General features: G+C 37.4%; 2 protein-coding genes across 7 annotated transcripts in view; both read right to left on the reverse strand.

The window, feature by feature from the left end:
• Positions 1-637: 637 nt before the first annotated feature.
• LOC108238570 (histamine N-methyltransferase) lies at positions 638-9,822 on the reverse strand. Of its 3 annotated transcripts, none has more exons than XM_017420763.2 (7): positions 9,710-9,822; positions 9,122-9,272; positions 7,391-7,443; positions 5,481-5,588; positions 3,110-3,240; positions 2,841-2,934; positions 638-1,263 (listed from the first exon to the last, which is right to left on the reverse strand). In XM_017420763.2, exons 2-7 carry the CDS (start codon positions 9,256-9,258, stop codon positions 902-904), a joined length of 885 nt encoding a protein of 294 aa, XP_017276252.1. In that variant the 5' UTR covers positions 9,259-9,272; positions 9,710-9,822; the 3' UTR covers positions 638-901. The 3 variants fall into 3 exon arrangements, with proteins under 3 accessions (XP_017276252.1, XP_037832139.1, XP_037832140.1); XM_037976211.1 differs by having other exon boundaries at positions 9,628-9,716; XM_037976212.1 differs by lacking the exon at positions 9,710-9,822 and adding an exon at positions 9,375-9,393.
• Positions 9,823-14,715: 4,893 nt separating this feature from the next.
• The window catches only part of thsd7ba (thrombospondin, type I, domain containing 7Ba), a 188,484-nt gene continuing 177,862 nt past the window's right edge, over positions 14,716-25,337 (reverse strand). For all 4 annotated transcript variants that reach the window (XM_017420752.3, XM_025006907.2, XM_025006908.2 and 1 more), the window contains 6 exons: positions 22,341-22,514; positions 19,947-20,042; positions 18,729-18,811; positions 18,127-18,322; positions 17,699-17,786; positions 14,716-17,392 (listed from right to left, as the gene is read on the reverse strand). In XM_017420752.3, coding sequence (XP_017276241.1) covers positions 17,311-17,392; positions 17,699-17,786; positions 18,127-18,322; positions 18,729-18,811; positions 19,947-20,042; positions 22,341-22,514 — 719 coding nt within the window. In that variant the 3' untranslated portion in view covers positions 14,716-17,310. The remainder of the gene's footprint in view (positions 17,393-17,698; positions 17,787-18,126; positions 18,323-18,728; positions 18,812-19,946; positions 20,043-22,340; positions 22,515-25,337) is intronic.

A 25,337-nucleotide genomic window follows, 5' to 3' on the forward strand; every position in this document is an offset into this window, starting at 1 on the left:
CCTTTTCTTTGAAGCAGTTTCAATGGTAATCCAAAAAAATCTGTGCTATTTGTATTTCTTCTTCCAGCTGAGCACAGAAAGGCATGATGGTGTCAGATTAAGCTTAACTTGACCTACACGTGCACAGTTTAACATGAGGGTATCCTCAGCTTTCTTCACATCAATTGGATATAAACGTATTTTTAGTTCGAGGCTTGTCCTGCATGATGACTCAACTCAGTTTCAGGGACAAAGATAAAGGGCAGTAAGTTATCATAAATCAGTAAATGTTAGGATTTTTCGTCCCCGACCTTCAGTCCAACATTAACCAGCTCCAGCAGGACTTCTGTAGTGCAAACAGTTTTACAAATGGATTACACTGCAGCTAAAAAAGCCTGTGCATGCAGTTCACAGTTTTTTAATTTCCCGGTTCAGGCTCTCACTGATATAAATATAACCTGCAACCATTTTAATGTATAATGCACAATTACTTTCAGCTTTTCTAAAATGAGTCTCAATGAAAAGTTAATTGTCCAATTTTCTATTTACTTTTAGATTTGCAAAGAAGCCGAGTGCTCTCCGCTGACAGCAGAAGCATCCTGGGGTTTAGGCGATAGCCTGCCAAGTGCAGCCCAATAAAAATCACATGACGCTAAAATCTGAAGCTAATTTCTGTAACTGACTAAGACTGATCTTTATTATGGGAATCTTTGAGTGGATCATAAAAAAGGAAAATTACATTAAATGCATTTTCAATTTGCACAGAATTATACAAGATTATACAGTTATTAAATTTAATCATTAACAGCACAAGTACAGAAGTGAAAAAAAACAAGATAAAGTCAACAGTTATTAATCCTGTTTTAAGAGCATTTCATCATCTATGTCATAAATCTACAGCCAATGTAATAGCGGCATGTTTTTAGGTTGTTTTGTCAATAACGATGACTCCAAGGTTGTTGTTAAAGATAACTCTGCCCTCAGACCCCACACTGCAGTCTGGGTGCCGGAGCAGCTCCAGCACGCCAGCTTTCAGCTCCTGAGAGGCAGTTTTACTAAAGTCCAGCACCTCTGTGAGAAAATCAAGAAGCAGCTCTCCCTTCTCATCACCTTCAATGAAACACTCAGTGATATCCATTTGAGATGGCAGGTCAAAGCTCTGGTAGCTCACTCCCTTGGAGTCCAGGAAGCTTTTGATGTCTCCTGCAGTTACACATTGACTTATTTCTGTGTTGCAGAGCTGGTTCCTGTATTTCCGCCACAGCTTCCCCCAGCCGCTCTTCTCTGGAACAGATGCCACAGAAACAGGGCTAACATCAGAATGACAAATGAGGACAGTGTTTACTAAGGGTGTCATGGTATGCCTTAGACATGGTTCGGTACGTACCTCAGTGTGAAGGTCATGGTTCAAAAAACAAACTCTAAATGCTAGGGTTTTTTGTTTTTGTCCCATTTTTTAACAGACAGTAAGTCTCCCAGAAGCAGAGAAAAAAAAGCAAACCACTTTTTCTAGTGGAGGGGATCTGAGGGAGCAAGTCATGAGATAAAATTAAACAGAAAAGTCATAGTGTATCATCTTTAACATCCAGTTTGAACTTAACCGTGTCCTACAGACCAAAAAAAAATTGAACTCCAACACTGAAAAGTAACTCTTATTTTTGTTAGGAAAATAGTCCAGAGGTGTGATTCACCCACTGCTTCCAAACTTAGTTTGTGTATGTGGTGCACTGCAGTCTGTGGGTGGAGCGCACGATGACACCTCACACGCAAACGAACATGACTTTGTGTGTGTCACACACCTCAACACATTTAATCACTGGCATAGGTGGGCAACACACACACACACACACAAACTCCTATATGTTCGTGTGTCAAGGTGCCAGGTGATCTGCCTATGGAGTGTCCTCTCTGTAACAAGTGTGTTCAGCCCAGTGCAACACACTATAAACTTTAATCACTGTAACCAAATTATGTTTTTTATTTTTTATTCTTTTAGAGCCGCTGCTCTGTACTCAGTGTGGGAGGAAGGTGTACCAAGAGCATCCACCGAAGGAGTCTAAATCTCTAAACTTCAAAGGTTTTATGAACAAATACTGCTATTTGTTCTTGTCTCCTCCTCATTGTTGCTAAATTTGATGGAAGGGCTTTTCTCTGACAAAGTGTCATTCAGACAAGTGCTGCGGATGGAAAAACTAGCTAATTCCTGGGTATTTCTGTCTCTCGGCAACCAGCAGTGAACTTGGGCTCAGACTGTGAGCCCCCCCTCTGCTCCGGGCTTTACGCCTGCTGTGCACACAGCGCATATACGTGAATAGGGCTGTAAAGTAATAACCTACAGTAGATAGCTTTCTTTACTTCTTTTTTCTGTTGTGGCAGCTGGCAAAAAAAACTAATTAAAATACATGAGTGTAAGCCACAGGATGAGAGAGGTGATTGATTGGCTGGGATCAACGTTTTTGTCATCTGGTCCCTGTATTCGTCTGGGATGTTTGCAGCACCATGTTTCAGTATGAATACATGTACTGTTATAACCCTAGTGTTTCCGGGTAAATATTCAACAGGTTTTGATAGAAAGTTGAGAAATTTGTCATTCCCACTTGCAGGATGCTCCAAAATTTTATTGAATATGTAAAAAAAAAAAAAAAAATCTGACTTGCTGATGGTGGAACGAGAATGAGATTCTATCTCACATCAGCACTCGTAGCAACTCTCAGTTAGGAGATGCTCATTGGGATCTCTGTTAAACTGTTTTCATTCTGGAGTATGATGCATGTTTGATGCATAACAAATCATGTCACTTCCAAAAGGGGGGAAAAACAACAAGGACGTTTCTTAATCTAAAATGAGATCAATCAACTCACCAGACACCAGAATAATAATCAGCTTCCCGTTCTTATTGAGGAGACTCTGGAAGAAGCTGATGGTAGCGCCGGGATCCTTCACGTAGTACAGCATCTGTCGATTTCACCACACATAATGAGCTGCTTGCTGCATTCACGGAGTGCCTAATTATATTTCTTTGCTAGACAGATGCACTAATGGGATTAATTGCTGTCGAGTGCCACCTAATGAATATGACCTAGATGTGTCAAAAATACAGTGTGAGAGCTGGGAAGATGTCAGCACCAACCTGTATCATGTGAATGAAATCTGCCTTCTTTGTCATCTTTGTCTGCTTCCAGTGCTCCTCAAACTCTGAGGCAGTCATCTTGTTCCAAGTAAACTTGATGTAGTTTAGCTCTGGTTTCTGAGACACTAAAACTTACGAAAGACATGGAAGAATTCAAACATGAAAACTATTCCTCTGTTGATGAATTTTCACACAATGCTACAGTGACAAACAGAATCGTTCCTGTGATTCTTCATTGCTTTGAGGGACTGACACATCTAAAGCACAGATTTTTGGTGCAACAAAAATTTTTTTTTTTAACTGAAGGCCTAACATTCCTTGAAGAAATGTGTATTATCCACCGCCTTTTATGCCAGTGATGAACTGAAGTTACATTATGATGAGAAGGGACAAAGTTATAGCTGTTTTGGTCAAACCTTGTAAATGACGTTATGTGCAAACTCATGTGAGAGCTGTTAGCTCTTGGAGTATGTGTTGAGGATGACTCTCAACTACTACAACATCGGGTTTTAGCTCAATATCTGTAAGATCAAGATATAGCTGTTTTTAAGTTTACGAAGGTCTATTAGCTGTGATAGCCAACTTGAACTGGGCTGACTCCGAAGCTTGATCCGTTGTAGATGAACTGCCAGTAAATAAGTTCTGAAAATTTCATTAAAATCCATCCAGTGAATTTTAATATCTTTAGTGAGATATTTTGCTAACATAACAGATGAACAAAACCACATTAAAACATTATGTTATTATAGTTGTATGGCTTTACTTTGTACACAGACTATTTTTAGGATAATGTTATTTTTGGTGATGTTAAGTTGCAACTGTTGCTGCTGCTGATTACAGTATGTGAAATCTTCACCTCTGCTGAAACATCAGTCACTTCAGTTCCATCGCACTTCATTAGAAACAGCAGAAACCACTTGGCAGAAACAAAGGGTGGCACATGTGACTATTTATTTAATAAAGAGAAATCAGGTGAGAATGACTGTGATACTGTTAAAAAAGTGTCATCTCAATTTAAATTCCTACTTGACTTGTTGAAAGTTTTAAGTCAAACTTCGTTCTACATGAAAATGTAAAAAATTGTCACAGTCACACAAAAATACACAGGCAGTCCAAGACATGGAGGGTATTCAGCTGAACACAGTACAATATAAGAGTTAATGTGTAAACATTTCAAATTTCATAAATTTAATTTGTTGTGCATGTTACAGAAAAGACACACTTGACGGACATTTTATTATGAGTCAAACCAAATTCACTCTTCTTCTTATAAACATTATAAATTAAAGGCCTAGCATTCCTTAAAGGAAGGCATACCAACTGCCACATTTCATGCCCGAGTTTTAAAGTAAAATCATCTAATGCTGAGCAGGGGCGGCGTTATAGTTGTATTAGTTAAAGCTTATAAATGACATTTTGCACTCTCCCATTGGAAATTGTGAGCTCTTGCAAGAGTGCTCTTAAAATGTGGTGAGATTGGCTTTCAGCTATTACCACACCAAATTTTAGCTCAATATCTGAAAAATTATAGCTATAGCCATTTATGTGTGAACTATTTTGCATTAGCTTGAATTTGTCCGACTCCAAAGATAGTCAGTTCTAGATGTGCATACAATAATTGTTTTCTGAAAGTTTCTTTAAAACTCATTCATGGTTGATGAGATATTTTGCTAACACTACAGATGCACACACACAGACACAGTCTTAGCTCGTCTTCAGTCACAGGCGCTCAATATGTTACATTCATCAACGACAATGAATACAACCGTAAATGTAAAACTAACACAAAACAAATGATCAAATAGTTGCTTCAGCAATCCATGAGCATTCTGTGAATTTCTTTATGAAGAGAAACAAGTATTGGCTAGTCTGAAATCATACCAGTTCAACAAGTTTTACAACACTTTTGAAAATACTTCTGACACAGAAGTGTTAATCACCAACCTCCACACTTTCGATGTGCTGTGAGAACCCAACGAGAGGAACCTGAGGATCTTTACGTTCACTAGCTTTAAAATATTTGATGTCTATATGTAAATAATTGGCAGTTACAGCTGTCTATATGTGTAAACTACTGGAGACAAATCAGCAGAAATGGTTATTTTACTCAGATTCTTAGTTCAGAAGGGCTGATTCCTGTTGACATCAAGTTTTGAATGCACAGTGTGGTTCACAGACCAGCTCTCTAATAGAAGAGCAAATGTATAACTAATTCATTCATAAAAGAGCCAAAGGCTGCTTGAAAATGTAGCTTAACCATGAAAAATACAATAAAGAATTTACCTTTTTTGCAGGAAAATTAAATATTCAACCATTTTTACAGTGCTCACTAGCAGAGATGTGCATTTGTACAATGTGAGAGAGTGTGTACCTTTGTAGTTATGTAGCTGCTGGCTGCTCGGCTCCACCACCTCATTATCCACCGTCACCTCTGGGTGCCTTTTATGGAGCTCAGAGAGCATCTCTAAGTCAATCTCTCCTATAGGCATCAATACAGTTTTATTTTGAAAACAATTTTTATATTACCAAAAGATCTTGACCCACATTCCCACAGTGAGCAGTAAAAAAACAACTAATGTCAATTCATTTTTCATAGCAATGCTCGAGTCTAAATGCTGCAGCAGACTTTTCTTTTGCAGAAAGTTCAACTTTTTAATTGCAATTATTTTAGAAAAGTAAAAGTAAATTATAACCCCCAATTCCAAAAAAAGTGGAATATTCCGTAAAATGTAGATTAAAACAGAATGCAATACTTTGTTCATCTCATAAACCTATCTTTTATTCACAATGGGACATAGTAAACATGTCAAATGTTCAAACTAAGAAATTGTACATTTTGTTTTTGAAAAAATAAAAAGGTATTTTGAATTTTATAGCAGCAACACATCTAAAGAAAGACAGAACATGAGCAACAAAAAGCTGTAAAAGTAGGAGGTACAAAAAGAAACAGCTGGAGGATCATTTTTGCAACTAATTAGGTTCACTGTCAACAGGTCTGTAAGAGGACTGGGAATAACAAGAGCATTTCAGAGTTATTGAATCTCTAAGAAGTAAAAACGGGCAGAGGTTCACCAGTCTGCAAAATAATGTGTCGAAAAATAATGGAGCAATTTCTGAATAATGTTGCTCAACTGGGAAGACTTGGAATCATCAACTGTTCATAATATCATCAAAATATATCAAGAATGTGGAGAAATCTCTGCGCACAAAGAACAAGACTGAAAGACAACACTGAATGTTCATGATCTGTGGGACCTCAGGCGGCACTGCAATTAAAAACAGGTCTGATTCTTCTACAGACATCACTGCATGGGCTCAGGCTTAGGCACCATCCATGTATAAACAAGTTTTAGAACCCCATCCAGCAAAGACGACTCAGGACTGCTGAGCAGCTAGAGTCCTACGGCAGACAAGAATGGGACGAGATTTCGCTCCAAAACCTCCAGCATCTGATGTCCTCAGTCCCTAGATGTTTATAGACTGTTACTGAAAGAAGAGAGGATGCTTCACAGTGGGAAACATGGCCCTGTCCCAACTTTTTTTTGAGATGTGTTGCTGCCATAAAACTAAAAATTACCTTACCCCCCCCCAAAAAAAAAAATCTTTGTTTCAACATTCATCATAAATATGGATTTATAAGATTTGCAGGTCATTGCAAAGCATTTTTTATGAACATTTTACACAACATCCCAACTTTTTCTGAATTATTATCATTCTTTGAGTATCATTTGACCAAAGATAGGTGCTTTTGTTTTGATACTTATTAAAGATGACAAGTTGCCACGCACAAAGGAGTATATTTAAGCAAAGAAGCTGATGTGAACATGCAGTGAATCATTTTGATTAGGTTAAATAATACCTTGCAGAGGAGTCTGAAGACATTCTAATGAATTTTACAGTCCATTAGAGAATCCATAATGATACAGACATGACAGCTCAGGTAAATTAAAAGGATTGGCTCTGACATATGAAAAGGGTGACTGCACTCTGAGGGCATGTGCTCAGGAAAAAAAAAAAACTGCTTTAATATGAAACATTGTGCAGGAAAGGCACCTAATGGTGAGGTCACATTGTCAGACTACAGTTAAAAGATTTATCTGCAAACTAGAAAGATGTCTACAAACGCTTAAAGGTAACAAAAAGCTTTTTTTCTGCAGCAGGGATATAGGAGAACCCTCCAATAACATCAGTAACAGAAGGGTTAATCTTTAATGGTCCTTGCAGCTGTTTACCGTGTGTATACGTTCAGCAGTGATGGCGTCCTATAGCATGTGTTCTTACCAGCTCCGCTTCCCACTCCAATTACATTTAGATGGGACTTTCCATCTCCAATGCTGAAGGAAAAAGCAGAAAGAAAAAAAAAACACAGTCTTCAGAGCTGCAAAGCCTTGAAATTCACAGCTTCCAACCTGCAAAATGTGGGTCATATTTTTTGGGCCTGTAACTGACATTGCTGCCTGACACTTGGGAATGTGAGACGTTCTGATCTAGTGACTGAAGCCTCTACAAGAACTTTGGCTTTGAATGTGGCTATGGTGGGTTCTGTCACTCAACATCAGATTTTTATTAACTCTATTACACCTTTTAATTAAGTTGTAAATCATATCCCTCCAGATTTGTGTCTGATCTGCATCTGAGGCTGCCAAAGGTAGCAGAGGCTGGTTCGGTTCTCTGCAGCATGTCATCCGTCTCCTACGGCTTCCAAAAACAGATTTAAAACAAAAAATCTAGGGGGAAAGAAAAATTTACATAAAACACTACTTCTTGCCATTCACAATCAGTCACATCATTTTTAGCTGGATAATATGTATTTTCATTTTCATTGGTAATTTATTGTGGGTGAAACAACCACAGAAGCAACCAATTCTGTTATTAGTTTTAAAAGATTTTTAGTGGTAATAAGTGAAAAACAGTCCATGGCGGCTGATTTTTTCAGCTTATGTAACTTTATGGTCTGTTTTTCTCAGATTATCTCTCTCCACACTACATTGGATCAGCTCTTTGTTGTCACATTTCTAAAAGAGTCAGTATTTTTCAGAATAAAACATACATTTTAATCTATTTTTGAGTGCAATGGGTTGTCTTTTATTTAAAATTTAAAGTTTGCAGGCTTTGGGCTAATTGCAGCAAGTTTGATTTGCCACACAGTTACAAGTTTCACAAAGTTAAATTATCAAAACATTTATTTTGCTTTAATTAATGCATTATTGTCAATTTTGCATATACCATAGTCTAGTCTTCTCCTGAGCTATTGCAACATTCTTAGTGGTAAATATGAACATATACAAAGCTGTAGACTTAGACTGTCATAGTCTACTCTTTGGTTACTACACTGTACTAAAATCTGCTCAGTTTACCAATCAGTTGCTTACAATCTTCTGGTTTATGGTCCTCCAGTTAATAAGCAACAAATGTGACACAACACAAGTTAAATGTTATATTTAATTTGTAAAAGGTTGATAAAGCTTGAAACTAATGTTTAGCAGCAATGATGGTCTTTTAGGGGCACAATAGTAATAGCAAATATAGATGTATGTATAAATATATCATCAACATTCAACTTTACTCCATCCTAATTAGGTTGATGTTTTCAGTTCTTAGTTTTCTCAAAACAGGGCAAACAAAGAAATATCACAAAAGAAAGAAACAGGATCTGAACAATATATTTTTTCTCATATCAATAGTGTTCCCTAAAATTCAAAATATGTACACAAATTTTGTGAATGTGACCATCTATATTTGTTATCTGAACAAAACTACAGCCAGCCTAAAGTAGGTCAATCACGTGATTCAAGCTTCCACAAGGTTTTCAGTGGATTCAGTTTGTTATGTTAACACTGACCCTCATTTTAGAACTGCACATCAATATATCTTAAAAAAAACTGGAGTCAAATCTTTCCAAACTGTGTCATTTGATGTAATTGAGGATAACCCATTTTTTTCTTTTTGAGTTCATAGTTTCCAAAGAGTAGCTTTAACAGTGTGGGTCCATTCTTACAACAGGTGGATTACCTGGACAGCATGTCTGGCAGTTTGTTGTGGATGAAGTCTCTCATACACTGGTGTTCAGAGGAGCGCTCCAGGAAAAGCTGGAAGGATGTCTGATATTTTCTGTCATCATTAACCAGACTTGTCAGTGGAGATGCCATGGTTCAAAGTCTGGCTGCAAAACAGACATGTAAATCTTTATTGTTTATATCAAATCTTTACAATAAACACACAACATGCAGAGTAAATGGAATATGACGTTTTATTTAGCCCTAACCACAGAACAGATGCAGTAAAATCAAAACTCAGCGAACTTCACTGTAATGTCTTCTATGCGCGCTGAAGCTGGGCGTTTTCTCTGTATCCACCCAGTCCTGACAGATCTGTTTATGCATGTGTTTGCAAAAAAACAACAACCATACAAACAAAGCTAAACACTTAGCGGAACCACTCAGCCACAGGCAGACTGTGTGTCGTGCAGCTAACCGCCCTCCTCCACAGAGCTCCACGGAGCCAGACGCATCGCTTACGTCCGTGTGTTGTTTTAAAGAGCTGAGCGATTACAGAGGGAAACAAAAATAGGAAAAAAAAAACGCGTCGATGATCACTTACTGGCGTCTCGCAGAGGATTGCAGTCCGGGGAATGTACGCAGACAGGAATGAGCCCTCCCACTGGTGTCACGGTTTCCCTTTAAGGGGGGTGAAAGGTGGCGGAGAGGGAAAAAAAAATCTCTCCAAGAAAATCAATGGAGGATGAAACGCCTGCACGTCCTCCAAGGCCTGGGAGCAATTTTAAACAGGGAATTTACAGGTTATTGACAGAGACAAGGGTTTGCATGAGAAACTACTGCAAACAGCATCAGAAAGCATGATTAAAAACTACTAATCCCTCACTTTCTTCCTGTATGTAGGTTTAAATGTACTGCTTTAAAGTCTGATTGTGTTGGTAGATTTACTCGAGTCAGGTTCTCTTTAAATCATTATTAATGCATTTTATAATAACCTAATTCAATAGGTAGTTCAGATTTTTTTAAGTGTGGTTTAAAAAAAAATAGAATTTATTGAGGTTATTTAAAAGCCAAATATCAGCAACAGCAGCTAGCTGTAGCACACCTGGTGCAGCCTGGAGAACTTATATATCATAATATCTCTGCCAGAATAACAGTGTAATGCAAAACTGTTGACAAAGTAAAGGTTTATAAAATAGCGTGCATGCCCTCTGACATCCATAAGTAGGTGCTGCAGCACCCTCTGTACCCCTGATTTCCTTGGCCTTGGTTGTGACATATTGTCCAACATTTCTAACTTCATTTAAACGAGCAGCTGAGAGATATTTTATAAACCTTAGAAATTTAGCTCATGACTGCAGCCTGTGATTTAAATATAGTTTCTAATTTGCTCCAGAATACTTTTAATAGCTTCTGTGCTTGACATTAGGATGTACATGTTTGATAAAAACAAGTCGATTTGAATTTAAAGATGGCTAGTAAATTTGATACATTTTGGCTTTTTTGCTTCTTACTACAAAAAAAACCTGCTGCGTCAGTGTTCACATCGAGCTAAACTTCAAAGTCATTTCATTAATTACATCAGGTTGCACCATCTTATCTCTCCGGTCTCACTGTTCTCGATGTGCCACCTCTCCTCTCTCAGATGTAATGGCACTGGACACAATATATCAAAAGGAGAGCTTTGTTAAAACCAGATAAAAAAAAATCAGGGGGTGGAAAAGTTGGCACTTTTCTACAAAGATTCGCGTAATTGGAATGAACTCCTTTCCTGCAACTGATGAAACAGATTTTTTTGTCTGACTAACTATGTCTAATTCTGTGCCAGATGTTCGTTAGAAGGTGGGAATATAACCTTTCCCTCTTTTTAATTCTTTTTCACAGACACTCACACACCTATCTGCAGTACCATAGAAACTGTTTTTGCACATGCAACACACTGCAGCCCAACAGCTCTGTGATTCTGTAATTACTGTTAGGATAGTAATGCTTTGAGCCAAACATGAGCGTGGCAACCTGCTCAAAATGACAATGCTCACATCTTTAATTTGAGCAATTTTACAGATATTGAGGCGATTCTTGGTATGAGAGTGGTTGAGCATTGTCCCCAACACATATGTTGAAGACTACTCATTGTGCAGTTTTTGTGCCTAAAACTCTGTCATTAACTCCCTCTGTTAGAAAATGATCCCATAAACTCTTGGATGCATTTTAATGAAATTCTCCATAAGTAATCATTGAATGTACTTCTACAATTGATCAACTTTTGGAGTCAACCCAATTCAACATGGCCACCACAATTAATACACATCAGTCAACGTAAAAATTACTATAATTCAGTCAATTTGACAGATATTGAGCTAAATTTGGCATTGTGGTAGCAAGAGAGTCATCCTTAACTAATACTGTGAGCATTAACACATCTTACAAGATTTCACAGTATTGCATAAGAGCATAACATCATTTATAAAATGGTTAAAACTCCGCTCCTTCTCCACATAGGATGATTTTAGTTTAAAGGTCTGGGATGTAAGGCCACAGGTGTTCATAAGACACAATGCAGCCCAGGCTAACAATTACCATGTTTTAATGAGACACACCTGGAGCTCATGTGCCTTGTTCCTGTTTATTCAAACTGACTAGCCGCTGTCTCTCCGTCCTGAAGGATGGGAGCATGTTACTGTGAAAGTGGACTGACTGCCCCATGTTTCTGTGTAACAGGAAATAAAAAGATGCAGATCCAGATGCCATGTGATAGTCATCAGTGACCACTTGACATCTGCTACACTTACATGGGGTTTAGTGTTAAGCTTTCATCTGGGGAGTTTGTGAGTTTAGTAAACAATTTTATCCAGAACCTTAAAAAAAACTTAACTTGAAAATAATTATGTGGCTAAGAGAACCACATAAGGAGTTTCCAACCATTGTGAGCTGCATATTTCATAAACTTTATTTTAACTCACTGTTTGTTCAGTGTTGAGCACTGCAACTACTTGGTTGGAGAAAAGAAACTCTTTTGGTTCAGTTTGAAATTCACCCTTTACTTTACTGACTGTGTAAACTAAGAAAATAATTTATTTTTGCACCTTCGAAAATTTCAGCTCATGTCTAGTTCAGGTTGTGTTTATTTCAGATCATAACCATATAAATTCTTACAAAGAAAAAACAAAAACATCTAGATGTAGAATTTATCCTATCACCTTTTAGTTTTCAGTTGGCAACTGTAACAGGAGAGCTATTTTAGCAGAAACAAAAATAATGGGAAAATCAATACTGGTTTTACTGGTATTGGAAAACTGCAATGCCCAGTATTTTTCTGGGGCAGCTAGCTTGTAAACTTTATGGCCATTAAAGCAATTTATGGTTTCACCTTATTGTATACAACTGTTTCCATTATGTTGACCTGCTGATATTTACAGCGTTTAACATGAAATGTCAAATGCTCTTATGTTTCATGTCTTTCAAGTGTTTGTGCAAATGCATTTTTTAAACCTCTGGTGGTAAAATGACATTATTTTTGTTGTTCATAATTTTGATCCCAGAATCTTGCACCATTAATTATTAAATTAGCCCAGTGCAGTGCTCAGCAGTGGGTCTTAGACTCCCTGTACTTTAGCTGCTAAATCTAAAGAGATGAATCCTGTCATCCTCTAGTGTGTCTATATTTGTCACATTTTATTAAGCATTTTGACAGTTTATAATAATTGTGATGGCTGTGTCTTTATGGAGCTAAGGTTTTAGCAACCTATTCAAAGTAAATTTTAAGAAATATCTTTATATGGATCATTACAAGTTCTTGTTAAACTACAACTTAAAGAAAACTGTCCAAATGATGATGACATTATGTGACAGACTTGTGTAATCACACTTGGCTGCCACTGTACTTGCAACATCTCATTTTAATATCTCTTGTGTAATTGTGTGTGTTCTGATTTATTTCCTGTTATGTTCCTATGTTAATGCTTCCACTCTGGATTTTGCTCCTCTTGTACAGTCTAGACATAGACTTCTTTTAGAAATGATGAATGTGTGTAAATGTGATACGGATGTGAATAGGTTAAAATGAGAACATCTAACATGCTTAGTTTGTGATTATTACTAACTACAAAGGAGTCTCATGCAATCAACCTTTGACATGAGTATTCTGAAGGTAACACAATCCAATTGTAACACATACACAATGTGAAGCCAATGGTTGGTGTCTGATTCCAGCTCACTTTTGAATAAGTGGCTCTTTTTTCTGTCTCTGTCTTCATATTCCTCCTTATTTTTGTTTGTTTTGTTTTTTCCCCAAAAATGTTTCTACATATAGTAGTTCAGATCTTTGAAAGTAGAACTGTGTGGAAAAGTTGTGAACATGTAATATTTTACCTGTTTTAGAGACCTTTTAAAAATAATAATTTAGAGAAGTAGTTTAATTTTAACTACACTGACCAGCTAACAGCTAGATCAAATGAATACAAAACTAAAGTGGACTGCTGGTACCTTAAAATAACTTCAGTCTTACTAATTTCATACCAGTTTATAATGAGGCTACTTTATAAATCTTGATACTGCCTTTAATTTTATATAAAATGGTTATTTTGGCTTAAATATTATGATATTCCTGCTGGAAATGCCCCAGGCTGCACTGGCTCCTGCTAACTGTTGCCACCATTTGCAAGTGCAAATAATGATAAGGTTCTATGTAAATAATCATGTCATTTAAAACTGATTGTGATGTAAAAGTTAATTAAAAATGATCATATGAACTACTATGATGTTTTTGAAAATGGACTTGTTTTAGATGGTAGACTTCATTTTCCCAAACTGATGTCATTCAAAGAGGTCATACAACAGATAAGATAATTGTTCATAACCTTTTTCACCAAAGAAACTCACTTCAATAATTCTTAACTAAAAAAATTCCTATCAATGGAAATATAAACAACAAACTGAGCAACAATATAAAATAAAACTGTTGTAGTTAAACTGGTGTAGATTTGCACATCTTGAACTCACAAAGTAGGCAGTCATTTATTTAAAAGGTCCTAAATTGTTTAGACTCCATTTGAAATGTGTTTTCACCGTGCTCCAACAAACTTCAGCAAACCTAAAGTTATTGGAATTATCCTGCTTCTTTATATAGACAAATTAAATAAATTAAAATGAAACACTTGTACTGTCACTCTGTTCATAAATCTTCACTAAAACCTGCAAATTTGCCCTGAAAGATGGCCAAATGAGATGAATTGGACATGACAGGATCAGCCTACGTCTTTGCCACAGATCAGATGGCTGTGACACAAGCATTTTAATTCAACCTTGTCTGAAACAAAAGTGACAGTATTAAATAAATGAATTAGATGAGACAAAGATTTAAACTCTGTTTCCCTCGCAGCCAGCGATTATCCTGGGACTATCGGACTGGAAATCTGACTGGAGGGCCAGATGAATCTTATCAACTGCTTATCTGTTCCGGGCTCTGCCTGGGAGCCTGCAGTAATTACAATATATCAGGATCCGAAAGTCAAGGAGCTGGGGAAGATTTTAGCAGGACTCTCTTTCTCTCATAAACATTTCCCTCATTTTGAACCCTAAAGGTGTGAAACAAAGAAGAAACAGGCTTCATTTTCACATGGTTTCACAATTTATTTGCATTTTGTCCAGTTCTCCATGTACACACAATAGTAACACAAATAGCATGGTTCTGTAAACGGTGGGTGAACATACCTTTAGATTTCTGGGACATAATCCAACAGAGTAGTCTGAAACATGTGAGGCTGGCTGCTCTTTGTGTTATAATGTGACTATAGATAACATCCAATGTGTTATCTAGAACTTGCTAACACTTTTCTAAATGTCTTTGAACCAACATTTACCATGTGTGCTTTTTGTTGGTCAAATATTAGAAACACTGCCTAGGGGAAACTATTCTAAAATGTTTGGCAACTTATGAAACGGAGTCTTTGCAAGGCCACTTGTAGCACTCTCTGCCAAAATAGATCAAGCATGCCTACATACAGACAGCTGCTGAAATACAGTTGTTGCAACATGCGACAACCATATTTGCACACAACCATAAAGATTATAGAGTTAATGATTAAATACATTCAGAATGAGGTCAGGTAACATAATACCTTTACATCTTCAGTTTGTGGAGGCAGAATGAGAAACAGCTTAAAATCTGGTAAGCACCAAAATTACCCAATACAAAAAAGCTAAGTTTTCCACTGGGTTAAAATCAGTAATGCATTGAATGAGCCATGAATAAAGATTTTAATCCAATCTAAGATGTAGTGGTAAAAATGTTCTTACCAGTAAAAAGAAAATATTCAGAGCGGAATAACTGAGAGAACAGAAAAATCAAAAAACAAATGAGTTAATAAGATGTGCTCAGATATACTGTATTTGGTATTTGAAATCTTTTGTGTTTCAAGTCCAGTATTTTGCAGACAACAAAAGAACAGAAAATTCAACAAGAAAAAAAATGTTGAGAAATCAACAGCTGATCTGATAGTTGGATGTAATGGGCAACAAAACCAAGATATTTTTAAATAAAAAGGCCTAGCATTTTTTGAAAGAATGCATTTTGCCTGCAGACTTGCCAGAGTTTTAGACTGAGATCATTTAATGTTAAGAAATGATGAAGTTATAGCAGTTTTGCTCAAACCTTGAAAATAATATTATGTGCAAACTCTTGTGATACTGCAATGTCTTGTGTGTTCCCGGGTGATTGGTTGAATGACTGTCAGCTACTACCACACCAATTTTAGGTGATAGCCATTTCTGTATTGTGCTTCATGAGATATTTTGCTTACAAATAGAGTTGTTTCCAATAGTTAACGGTAAAGTTTGAAAGACACATTTTGCTCTATTGCTTAGCACTCAAAGTATAAGTTTGGGATTTAGCTACTACCACACCCCATTTTAGCTCAATATCTGTAAATTGGGTTATAGCCAATTTTGTGTTTGTTAAAACTGCTTAGATACACACAGACATGGGGAAAAACAACAACAACAAAATTATTACTGACCTTTTATCTTTAGTGGCAGGCAACAAATACAAAATGACTGCAGAAAAGAAAAAGGTTTAAAGATGAAAATAAAGTTTTTTTGCTCCTTTAAAAACACCATGAGAAAGCCAGTGGATAATATCATCTTTTTTATCCTCTTGTGTGGGTCTGTGTGTGTGTTGGTGATCAGTGCTGTTTTGTTTTGCATCTTGTGAAAAAATTATATATGAGGTATGATCTCTGTGTTGCTGGTTTGCATTAATAGTCTTTGTGTATTGTTCTTATGTTTTTTTTTTCTTCTTCTTCTTTTCTAACTAGACTATGCCTGTCAAAATAGCAACCTTTCTTTTAATGAATCACTTTTTTTTTTTAAATGTTACTTTATTTTGTTGTCACTGGCTGGGAATTTTATGACAAAAGAGAAATGACTGCATCACAGCATCCTTAAACTCAAGGCAGGCTTGCTTTTGGTTTCCACATATACACAACATATTGCATCATCAAACAATACACAATCGGACAGCAAAAACTTGCATTACAGTTAAAACACTAGAAAAGTCATTTGAAAGAAACAACAAAACTGAATCAGCACTAACATAGTGCATAAACCCTCTTTTTTATTCAGGAAAAAAGAAAAAAGGGGGTGCTGCTTAGTTCATCCAAAGAGCTTGTGACACTTCCTTTCACAAAGATCCAGCACTAATGAGAAAAATTCAACGGTTCTTGTTGCAGGGCCTTTGAATTCTGAGCAGCTGCAGACTCTAGTAATTCTGTCTTTCTCCAGACTCAAAAGACAAAAACAAACAAAAACAAAACAACAAAAAAGAAAGTGGTCCCTTTGATTCTTGACACATAAAAATCTCCAAAATTAACCCTTGTAGATTCACTTTTGTTTCAGAGTCTTCCTGTTTTGTCATTTGCAAATAATACTTCAACTGTGTGTTCATGTTGCAAGCAGTTATTAAAAAAGAAGAAACAACTAGAGGTCCATGTCTCACTCTCATCTTGATCAACTTTGGTTCTGCTTCTTTGAGTTGGCAGTAGCCAAGATTTTGCGCTACATCACCATACTGCAGCAAACCCAGTGAGTTTCATCAGTCGTCTATTAGCTCATATCCACAACCCATCTTAAACAGGTCAGGGCACAATCAAAACATGGCCAGATTTCAATGCAAGGCCAAGCATGTCCTCATGAGGTACGGCAGCTCTGTTACATATCCATGTCACCATCATAGGCAAGAGTCAGGGGCTTCTGTGGTGGAGCAGGCGCCTTAGTGGTTTTGGATGCATTGCTGAAAAAAACAGTGAAAGAAGAAAAAAAAAGTTAAGAATGCACACGGCTCAGTAGCACAAGGCAGCCCAACATGATTTCAGTCTTTAAAAGGAATTCTATTAACTGATAACAGCAGCACACAACAGTTAAAAATGCGTGGAGGGGTAAAACTTGTGGTTGAACAGGTCTTATTTGAGGAAAGAAATTCGCATTGCCTCTTGATGTTTATTCTGTTCTTATATAAAGTGTGTGACCTACAATGGAGCTTCTGCTTTCGAAATCAGACATGTTGAGGAGTTTCTTAAGAGAGTATTGTAGTACTTACCAGACCAGGAATGATAATGCGATAATGAAGAGTATTACGATGAATCCGACGACAGTCACGGCATAAACCCACAGCTTTACTCTTCCATCTGTGCAATCAAAAAGATGTCTTTAATACAGAGTTTAAAATTTTTGTTTGTCTGAATCAAACTTCCGGATAATCCCCATTTTAGGATAAAGATGTAGGCTTGATCTCATTTCAACCATACAGCAAAGGAGTCACTAGATTTTCTTGGCAGTTTTATGGTCCATTATAGTCTTTTTTTCCAGTGCCTATAACGATGAGCCCTGTAAAAACATTGCCCTAATGATCTCTTTCCTTTGGCCCATTGATTCTAGAGCTACAGTACAAAGGCAATTTCAAAGGCAGCAGCGGCAGCAATCCCAGGCATGCTGGTTGATCTGTACAGATGATTTCCATTTCAGTACCTGGGCCAACAGGTCGTAAGGTCCACTCGCTGAAGAGGTCATTGGCTTGAGACGGTCTGGGTTTTAATCTCCCAGAGTTGGTTTTCACGTCGGCTTTCTTGCTGTTGTCCACCCCTGGGGTTCTTGTGCAGTAGTCCAGAAAACCATGCGAGGTCATCACTTCAGTGTAGCCTTTCTCACACCCACACACTCCGCTCTGTTTGAAGAGGTAGCAAGGCCAGAAGAAAATCATTTACTCCCCACAGAGGACGTCTGCAACTGTTACTTCACACTTTACAGCTTTGCATCTCTAAGTGCAGTTACATCAGGGTGCTCTAAGGGGCAGTATAATGTTAACTTATGGCTGTTATTTCTCATTTTCATTCTGCTTCTGTGCAATGTCCCCTTCCCAAATCACCCCACAGGTGTACTTCCTAACTGACAAAGAGTTCACACTCATTGGTATTAATCTGATTAGCTTTTAATGGCCTGTTGTGGGAAATTAAAAATGTCATCTGTCAAAATCTATCTCACTCCCAGCCTGGCATGTGAGCAGAACACAACAAAACCACTGTGAGAACAACAGAGATCACAGCTCCCTGATCAAAGCAGGATAATCTTACCGGTGTGCAGTGTGAGAACGGTTTGGTGCATGGAGGATGGCAGTGTCGAAGAGTAGTAGGCCTTTTTTGTGGGAAACACCCCCCTGGAGAAAGACAACACATTCTCATTTCTGTTCTTTTTTTCCCATTGATCAGTAAATTAACGTTCTTGTCACACCTGATTAATGGGCCCAGAGGCCTATCAGGGTCCCTGATCAATTGGTGAACATTTTAATTCCAACATGGAAAATTGCATGTCAAAATATCAAAGAGTAATGCCTTGGGCTCCTGGCTTCTCTGCAGAAGTAGTCACCCCCCACCCCTGATTCATTTTTGCCAAAAATACTTCCTTACAGTGATAAGATCACATTCGCCCACTATTTACAGCACATCAGGCCTGCCTAAAGCTTTTATTCCCTGAGCACTTTTATCTTTGTTCTGATTCTCTGCGCCTGCTTTACTTCCAACAAATATATGACTATATTTGTAAGGATTGAAAGCATCCCAGCTCTGTATGGTTTATTGATTTATTATGTTAAGCTGGAGAAAAGAAATAAATAGAGATAAGAATAGGCAGATGTATAAAAAAGGTATAAAATTTAACAAGAAAACTGCACTAAAACCATTTTGTGAATGCATGTGTGTCAAAATTTGTGACAGAAAGCATATTTCACATGTTGGCACTTTAGGTTCCACTATGAAATTTTTATTTGATCTCATCTGATTTTTTTTTTCTGAAGGCGTGCAGTTATATCTAAAAAAGATCATATCTGTTGAAGCACAGCCTGCTGACAGTATAATACTGCAAACTTTCAAGATGATACTTCTTTTTCATTCACCCATGTCAGATCTTTCCAAATGTTGCATTTTCTATTATTTCCTGATCCAATAAGGAAATCTTTTCGAAATTTAATTTCAAACCACCTGCTACAAGCACTTCTGCTAAAGTTTGACAGCTTTCAGAGATAAATGAAAGGATATTCACTTAATGTCACAGCAATAAATATACATTTCTGTTTGAGCCATCAAATTATAAGATATTGGAGGAAATGGCCATGTGATCCAGACTGAACTGAAAATTGTTCAAAGTGACTAACTTCATGAGGACAAAAACAGAAATGGTACGCTTTCAGCTGCAGCCTGCTGTAAGACAGATTTATAGAGGAATCTGTACATGTTTGTGTTCCTGGGAGGTGTAATCCATCCATAAAGTGGCCAGAGGACAGTGCAACTGTTCACCTGTGACATTAACTCCATCTGAGCGCTGACACCACACTGCCCTCTCATTGTTGCTCCATCCTCCTGTTTTCCACTGGTAAGTGTGGCATTTTCCTCCTGCAGTAATGGCAGACAGGTAGATACAATGCTCATTAGCAGTTTGTATTGGCCGTCCCAACCTGCTGTCAGGCTTCTATAGGTGATAACCTCCATTTCCTCCTAGCCTGCACTGTCATACAATGCAAGACAATTTATGATTACAATGACAGGAAAAAATAAACTCTTCTAAACTAAAGATCTGTGGATAAAAGAAGAGAAATCGCTTAGAAATGTATGAAATAGGCCTCCCTATTGCAATCAAAGGTCTTATTTTTCTGAGAGAAAATATATAGAAATGGGGATTTGAAGAGAAAAAACAGACAAATGTGATTTCTATTAGGAAGTAAAGTCTGGACACAAAGTGCTGAAATCTGAGACAGACAGACAGAGACAGACAGACAGAGACAGACAGACAGACAGACAGATAGATAGATAGATAGATAGATAGATAGATAGATAGATAGATAGATAGATAGATAGATAGATAGATAGATAAACTAAAAAGATCCATTAGTATCCTGACCTTAAATAAACACTTTAAATAATATAGCCAAGTGAGATCTGTGTTGTCACTACCTGTTACCACCCCCCATCCTCCACCCAAATACAAAAAAAAAAAAAAAAAAGCAAAAAAAAACAACAAAAAAAATTGAACAAACTGCTGATAAAAACAAACCATCTGAACACACAACTAGGGAAAGTACAAACATTTGCATCTCGGGACTTTCCAGCAGCCTTCGTAGCTCACCCAGACTCTTTGGAGTGTAACAATACGTCATGAACTATTGAACAAATTTTAATGAAATTTTCCATTCAAGATGGCTGCCACAGCCAACTGACCTTGGAAAACACAGAAATGGGTTTAACTCATTTCTTCAAGGAATGCTAAGTCTTTAATTAATGAGTTATTTCATTTGTTTTTTCATTTATTTCCAGTGGATTCACTAATTAAATAATCCATATCTGGGACTACATTCTTGTTTAGTTCTTGACATTGTTTAAATGTGGAAATATTTTGAAAAACCTAATAAAAGGCCAAGTAATTGACAGATTATAGTTGGCACTTTTCTACTCTATTTCTCTTCCCACAGAAACTAAAAACTTTTCTTTCTAGTGTTGCTAACTTCTGCATCCTTGTGTCCTCTCTCCTCCCATCATCCTGGTATAAAGCCATTCCCATCTATGCTTTCTTAAGAATATTAGTTCCTTTTAAATGAGTTAGGACAGAGGAGGCTTCTAGCGGAACAAGGAAACACGTGTATCCTAAGCCTTTCATCAAATGGGATCATTTATAAATGCCGTGCCACCTCCAGTAACCCATGTGACTGACTTAAACAGAGGATTTCTAATTTGGCCATTTTGGTTCTTTCATCATTATATCTCTTCCCTGCATCTCTCCCTGTTTCACACATCTATCACATCTCACATCCAGCATAATAAAAAGCTGCTATGTTTGCCTGCAATAATCAAAGCCTGCTGAAAAGTGACTAGAATGATACAGGAACTGAAAAGCAAAATAGCTTTTTTTGTTTGTTTGTTTGTTTTATATGAGATCAATTTACAGAAAATGTTTATAACATCATCCTTTAGCCTATTACTTTTTTACTAGGCAGTAAAAAAGAAAAAAAAACAACTAAATGCAACCTTCAAATCATAATCATTTTTTGTCAACATACAAACCCCTCTCCCGTGATTTTCCAAGGTAACAGTGTCCTGATACACACCGGTAAATGCTGGACTATAGTTTCAAGGACAACAAGATGAAATAACTATTTTTTTTCCCCTTGCAGGCCTCATGAGCGTAACAAAAATTTACTGAGCATTTATCAACCTTGGTGATTTGGCTTTTATGATCCATCTTAGGGATAGGTTTCTGTTCTCGACTACTGGTCCATGTTCTCATAGAATTATTGAGCACAAAACAGGACAAATTAAACTTTTTCTAGAAGCAGTGCTACAAAGTTTAAAGAAAAAGTAAACATCAAGAAGCCAGCTTGTGTTGGAAATAAGCCTCTTCTCAGAAAAAGCATTACAAACTTTTTATGCAATTTCATTACTTTTTTATGTTTGTAGTTTATTGCATGCCTCATACAGTGAAGGGTTAATTCCCTTGTCTGAAACGACACAACAGTGTAGCTTGCTAAAACAATGTTCACTACAATAAATGCTAACTTTGTTTAAAAAGTAGTACTTTAAGTGTTATTACAGGCATAGCTTTAAATCATTCTTTTGCAATGAAAAAAAGTCTCATCATATTTTGCATCCAGTTCTAAAAGGGTAAACTAGGGCTGTTGATAGATGTATTCTCATAAATACCTTCACAAGGCTGAGTCTCAAAGACTTGAAGGGGACAGCTGCCCTGATTCTCCATGGCCTGAATGATCACAGCTTGGGAGCGTGTTTGACGACCAGTGGACTCAAAGCTCCGCCCCTCCAGGCAGGTCAGCTGGCAAGAACTCCAAGATGACCATTCAGTCAAATGACAGTCTCCTGAGAGCAGATAAAAACAGAAACAAATTAAATGAAATAAACATCTATTAGAGCTCCTGCACGATGACTGCTTGAGAGAGACACCAACTCCCCCACAACTTGGAAAGGAAAAAGCAGGTAAAGAAAATGGATGGATGGATCTATCACAGCTTGGACAACAATAACAACTGACACTCTTTTCAGTTATATAAGCCTGGTTTAAATTATTCTTGCCAAGAATATATCAGTTTATTTTATTGGCACCCTTGTTCCTTCCTGGAACATTTAATTGAGATCAAAAACAACTTCAGTGGCACATAATAAATACAAAAAAAACATAACAAGATGTTGTTTATAGTTAGACTCCAGTATGAAACTGAAATGTACAGAGCCCCTAAGGGGACACTGTGCATGAGAAACTATCTGGTGAGCACAGGAAAGTAATGTGTGTGTACAGAAAAAAAAAAAAAAAATCCTAAAATTCTTTTGCGCATGAGATCAGGATCCGTTTTGATGCTTATCCAATAATAACTCATGCACACCAGAAAAGTGTCTGATCTGCACAAAATACAACTGATTAACCTTTGGAGGAAACCCAGCTCAAGATGAACATCACAGCAAAGTGATCTTGGAAAGCACAAAAATGGCCATAACTTAGTAAATTTTACAAAGACTGAGCTAAAATTTGGAGTTTTAGAGCTGGCATTGATCCACAACCTATACTCTGACTGATCACACAAGATCTGTGTTAAAAACTTTGCCATTAATCACTGGAATCAACTGTGTCTGCTTGCTAGCAAACTATCTCATGAACCACTCAACAGATAATAATAAAACTAAAACTAAACTGTATGAAAACTTGATAAAATAATCATTATGTTGACTTCGACATGTGATTAACTTTGGGACTCAACTCAGTTCAAGATGGTTTCCACAGCCAACTGACCTTAAAAATAAACAAACACACAAAAAAATAGCCATATTTTTTCGCAGCCATTTTCACAGATATTGAGCTACAATTTGGAGTGGTAGTAGTTGAGCTTCGACACAACTCAAGATGGCTGCTTCAACACTTATTTTGAGCGAAACACAAGGAACGGTAAGGGTTTAATCTTCACTGAGTATTTGAATGACCTTATCAGGAATAAGAAATTCTTGAGCACACAATAAAACTATCTGGTGTTCACCAGATAAAATTCAGGCACACAGGAATGTTTACAGTATTCTCCAGATAGTTTCTCATGCTCACAAGAAACCTTTTTTTTCACCAACATCCCCTAAGGTGCACTGTAAAAATGGGTCTCAGGAGAGGAAAATAATTTAGCTGACAAAAACTGGTTGATATTTTTTGAGTCAACAAATGACAAAAGTGTCTTACTTTCTTTAATGTCAAACAAACATCCTTTGTGATGCTTGGTAGGGTTGCCCTGTAGTGATAATATCACACAATGCCACATCTCCTCAGCCTGAGCAAGCCTCTGATTCTCTGCCTTGAACATCCATTAGTGACTATATGCAGACTGAGGCATCTCATTATCTTTCATCTTCATAAGAATACATTCTATCAGCTCCTCCCTCTTGCTGTTTCATGTGCGGAAACATGCTGTGACTAACCCTGCATTGAACAGCACCAAGCCACATGTGCATATTATATCTCACGTGTATGTCGACAACGCCTCCGCTGGCCCCTACACAGCACCTGCCACCCTCACACCGGCAGCCACACAGCCACACATACTCAAACACACACACGTCTGCTCTCGGCATCAAACGCTCCTGATCCCGAGCCAAGACTCGCTGCATCGGCGGATTGAGTGATGAATCAAGCAGGGGATCAGAGGAGAGAGAGATGAGCAGAGGCAACCACTTACTCGTCATAGCAGAAGCTCACAAAAGGCTTCATGAGGCAATAGCCATGAACAGGGAGAGCTGAGTAGTCTTTTCATCAAATGATAATAATTGTGCCTTTAAAAAAATAGACAAACATTCAAAAGCACTAAAATCCATGTAACCTGAGCCGCTGCCATGAACGAATTCAGAGTAAAGCTTCATTTTAAAGGCTGACGGTACAGCAGGGAAACTGCCAACAGCTTCCTCATTCAGGGCAGATTCAACATTCGTTTTGTGGCTTAAAGAACAAATAAAAATATCAAACTGGCACCTAGTCGTGTCAGTTCATGATATCTTTGCTGTCCGCTTGTTTCTATGGTGATACTAATAACGAGAAGACCGATAGTCTCAACGAAACGATCAACTAAAGCATAACAGATGTGCTCAATATAAAGTGTCATGATATGTTACGTTTTACACAAATTTATTGTTAAATTCCTGCAGGTGATAGGAAAGAGCAACCGCTGAAGGTTTTTGCTCATGTCTGTGTTTGTTTGTCTGTAGCGTTAGCAAAATATCTCATAAACCACTAGATGGATTTTAATGAACCTCTCAGAAAGTAATCAGTGGATGCACATCTACATCTACAACCTTTGGAATTAACTTTTTCTAAACACAAAAGTAACTGTACCTCAGTCAGTTTTACAGATACTGAGCTAATATTTGCTGTAAGCCAACCCAATTCATCACTGCCACAGTTAATCAAAATTAGCCAGCAATTAATGTGCTGTTTCTCAAAAATTAGACAGCCCTCAATCAGAACTAGTGCTCTTTTCATTGCTACCGATTAACGAAACCTGAATACATGCGGTTTGATGTGCAGCGCAAACTACAGCACAGCAACTGCATGAATACCACCAAATTACACAGGAAACAATTAGATGCAGAGATTCTTTTAAAACAAAATGCATGCAAGCTGTGCAGCATATCACTGCACAAATATAGTTTGATTTT

This window comes from Kryptolebias marmoratus, linkage group LG6 (genome assembly GCF_001649575.2).
Source record: "Kryptolebias marmoratus isolate JLee-2015 linkage group LG6, ASM164957v2, whole genome shotgun sequence".
Taxonomy (NCBI): Eukaryota; Metazoa; Chordata; class Actinopteri; order Cyprinodontiformes; family Rivulidae; genus Kryptolebias; species Kryptolebias marmoratus.

What these genes read in the sequence shown, in the direction of transcription:
- LOC108238570 (XM_017420763.2), bottom strand. Translation starts at nt 9,258, where the DNA reads ATGGCATCTCCACTGACAAGTCTGGTTAATGATGACAGAAAATATCAG. An exon ending in CTGCCAGACATGCTGTCCAG is followed by an intron (nt 7,444 to 9,121) that starts GTAATCCACCTG and finishes TTTTTCCTTCAG; the next exon opens with CATTGGAGATGGAAAGTCCC. An exon ending in GATTATTATTCTGGTGTCTG is followed by an intron (nt 1,264 to 2,840) that starts GTGAGTTGATTG and finishes CATCTGTTCCAG; the next exon opens with AGAAGAGCGGCTGGGGGAAG.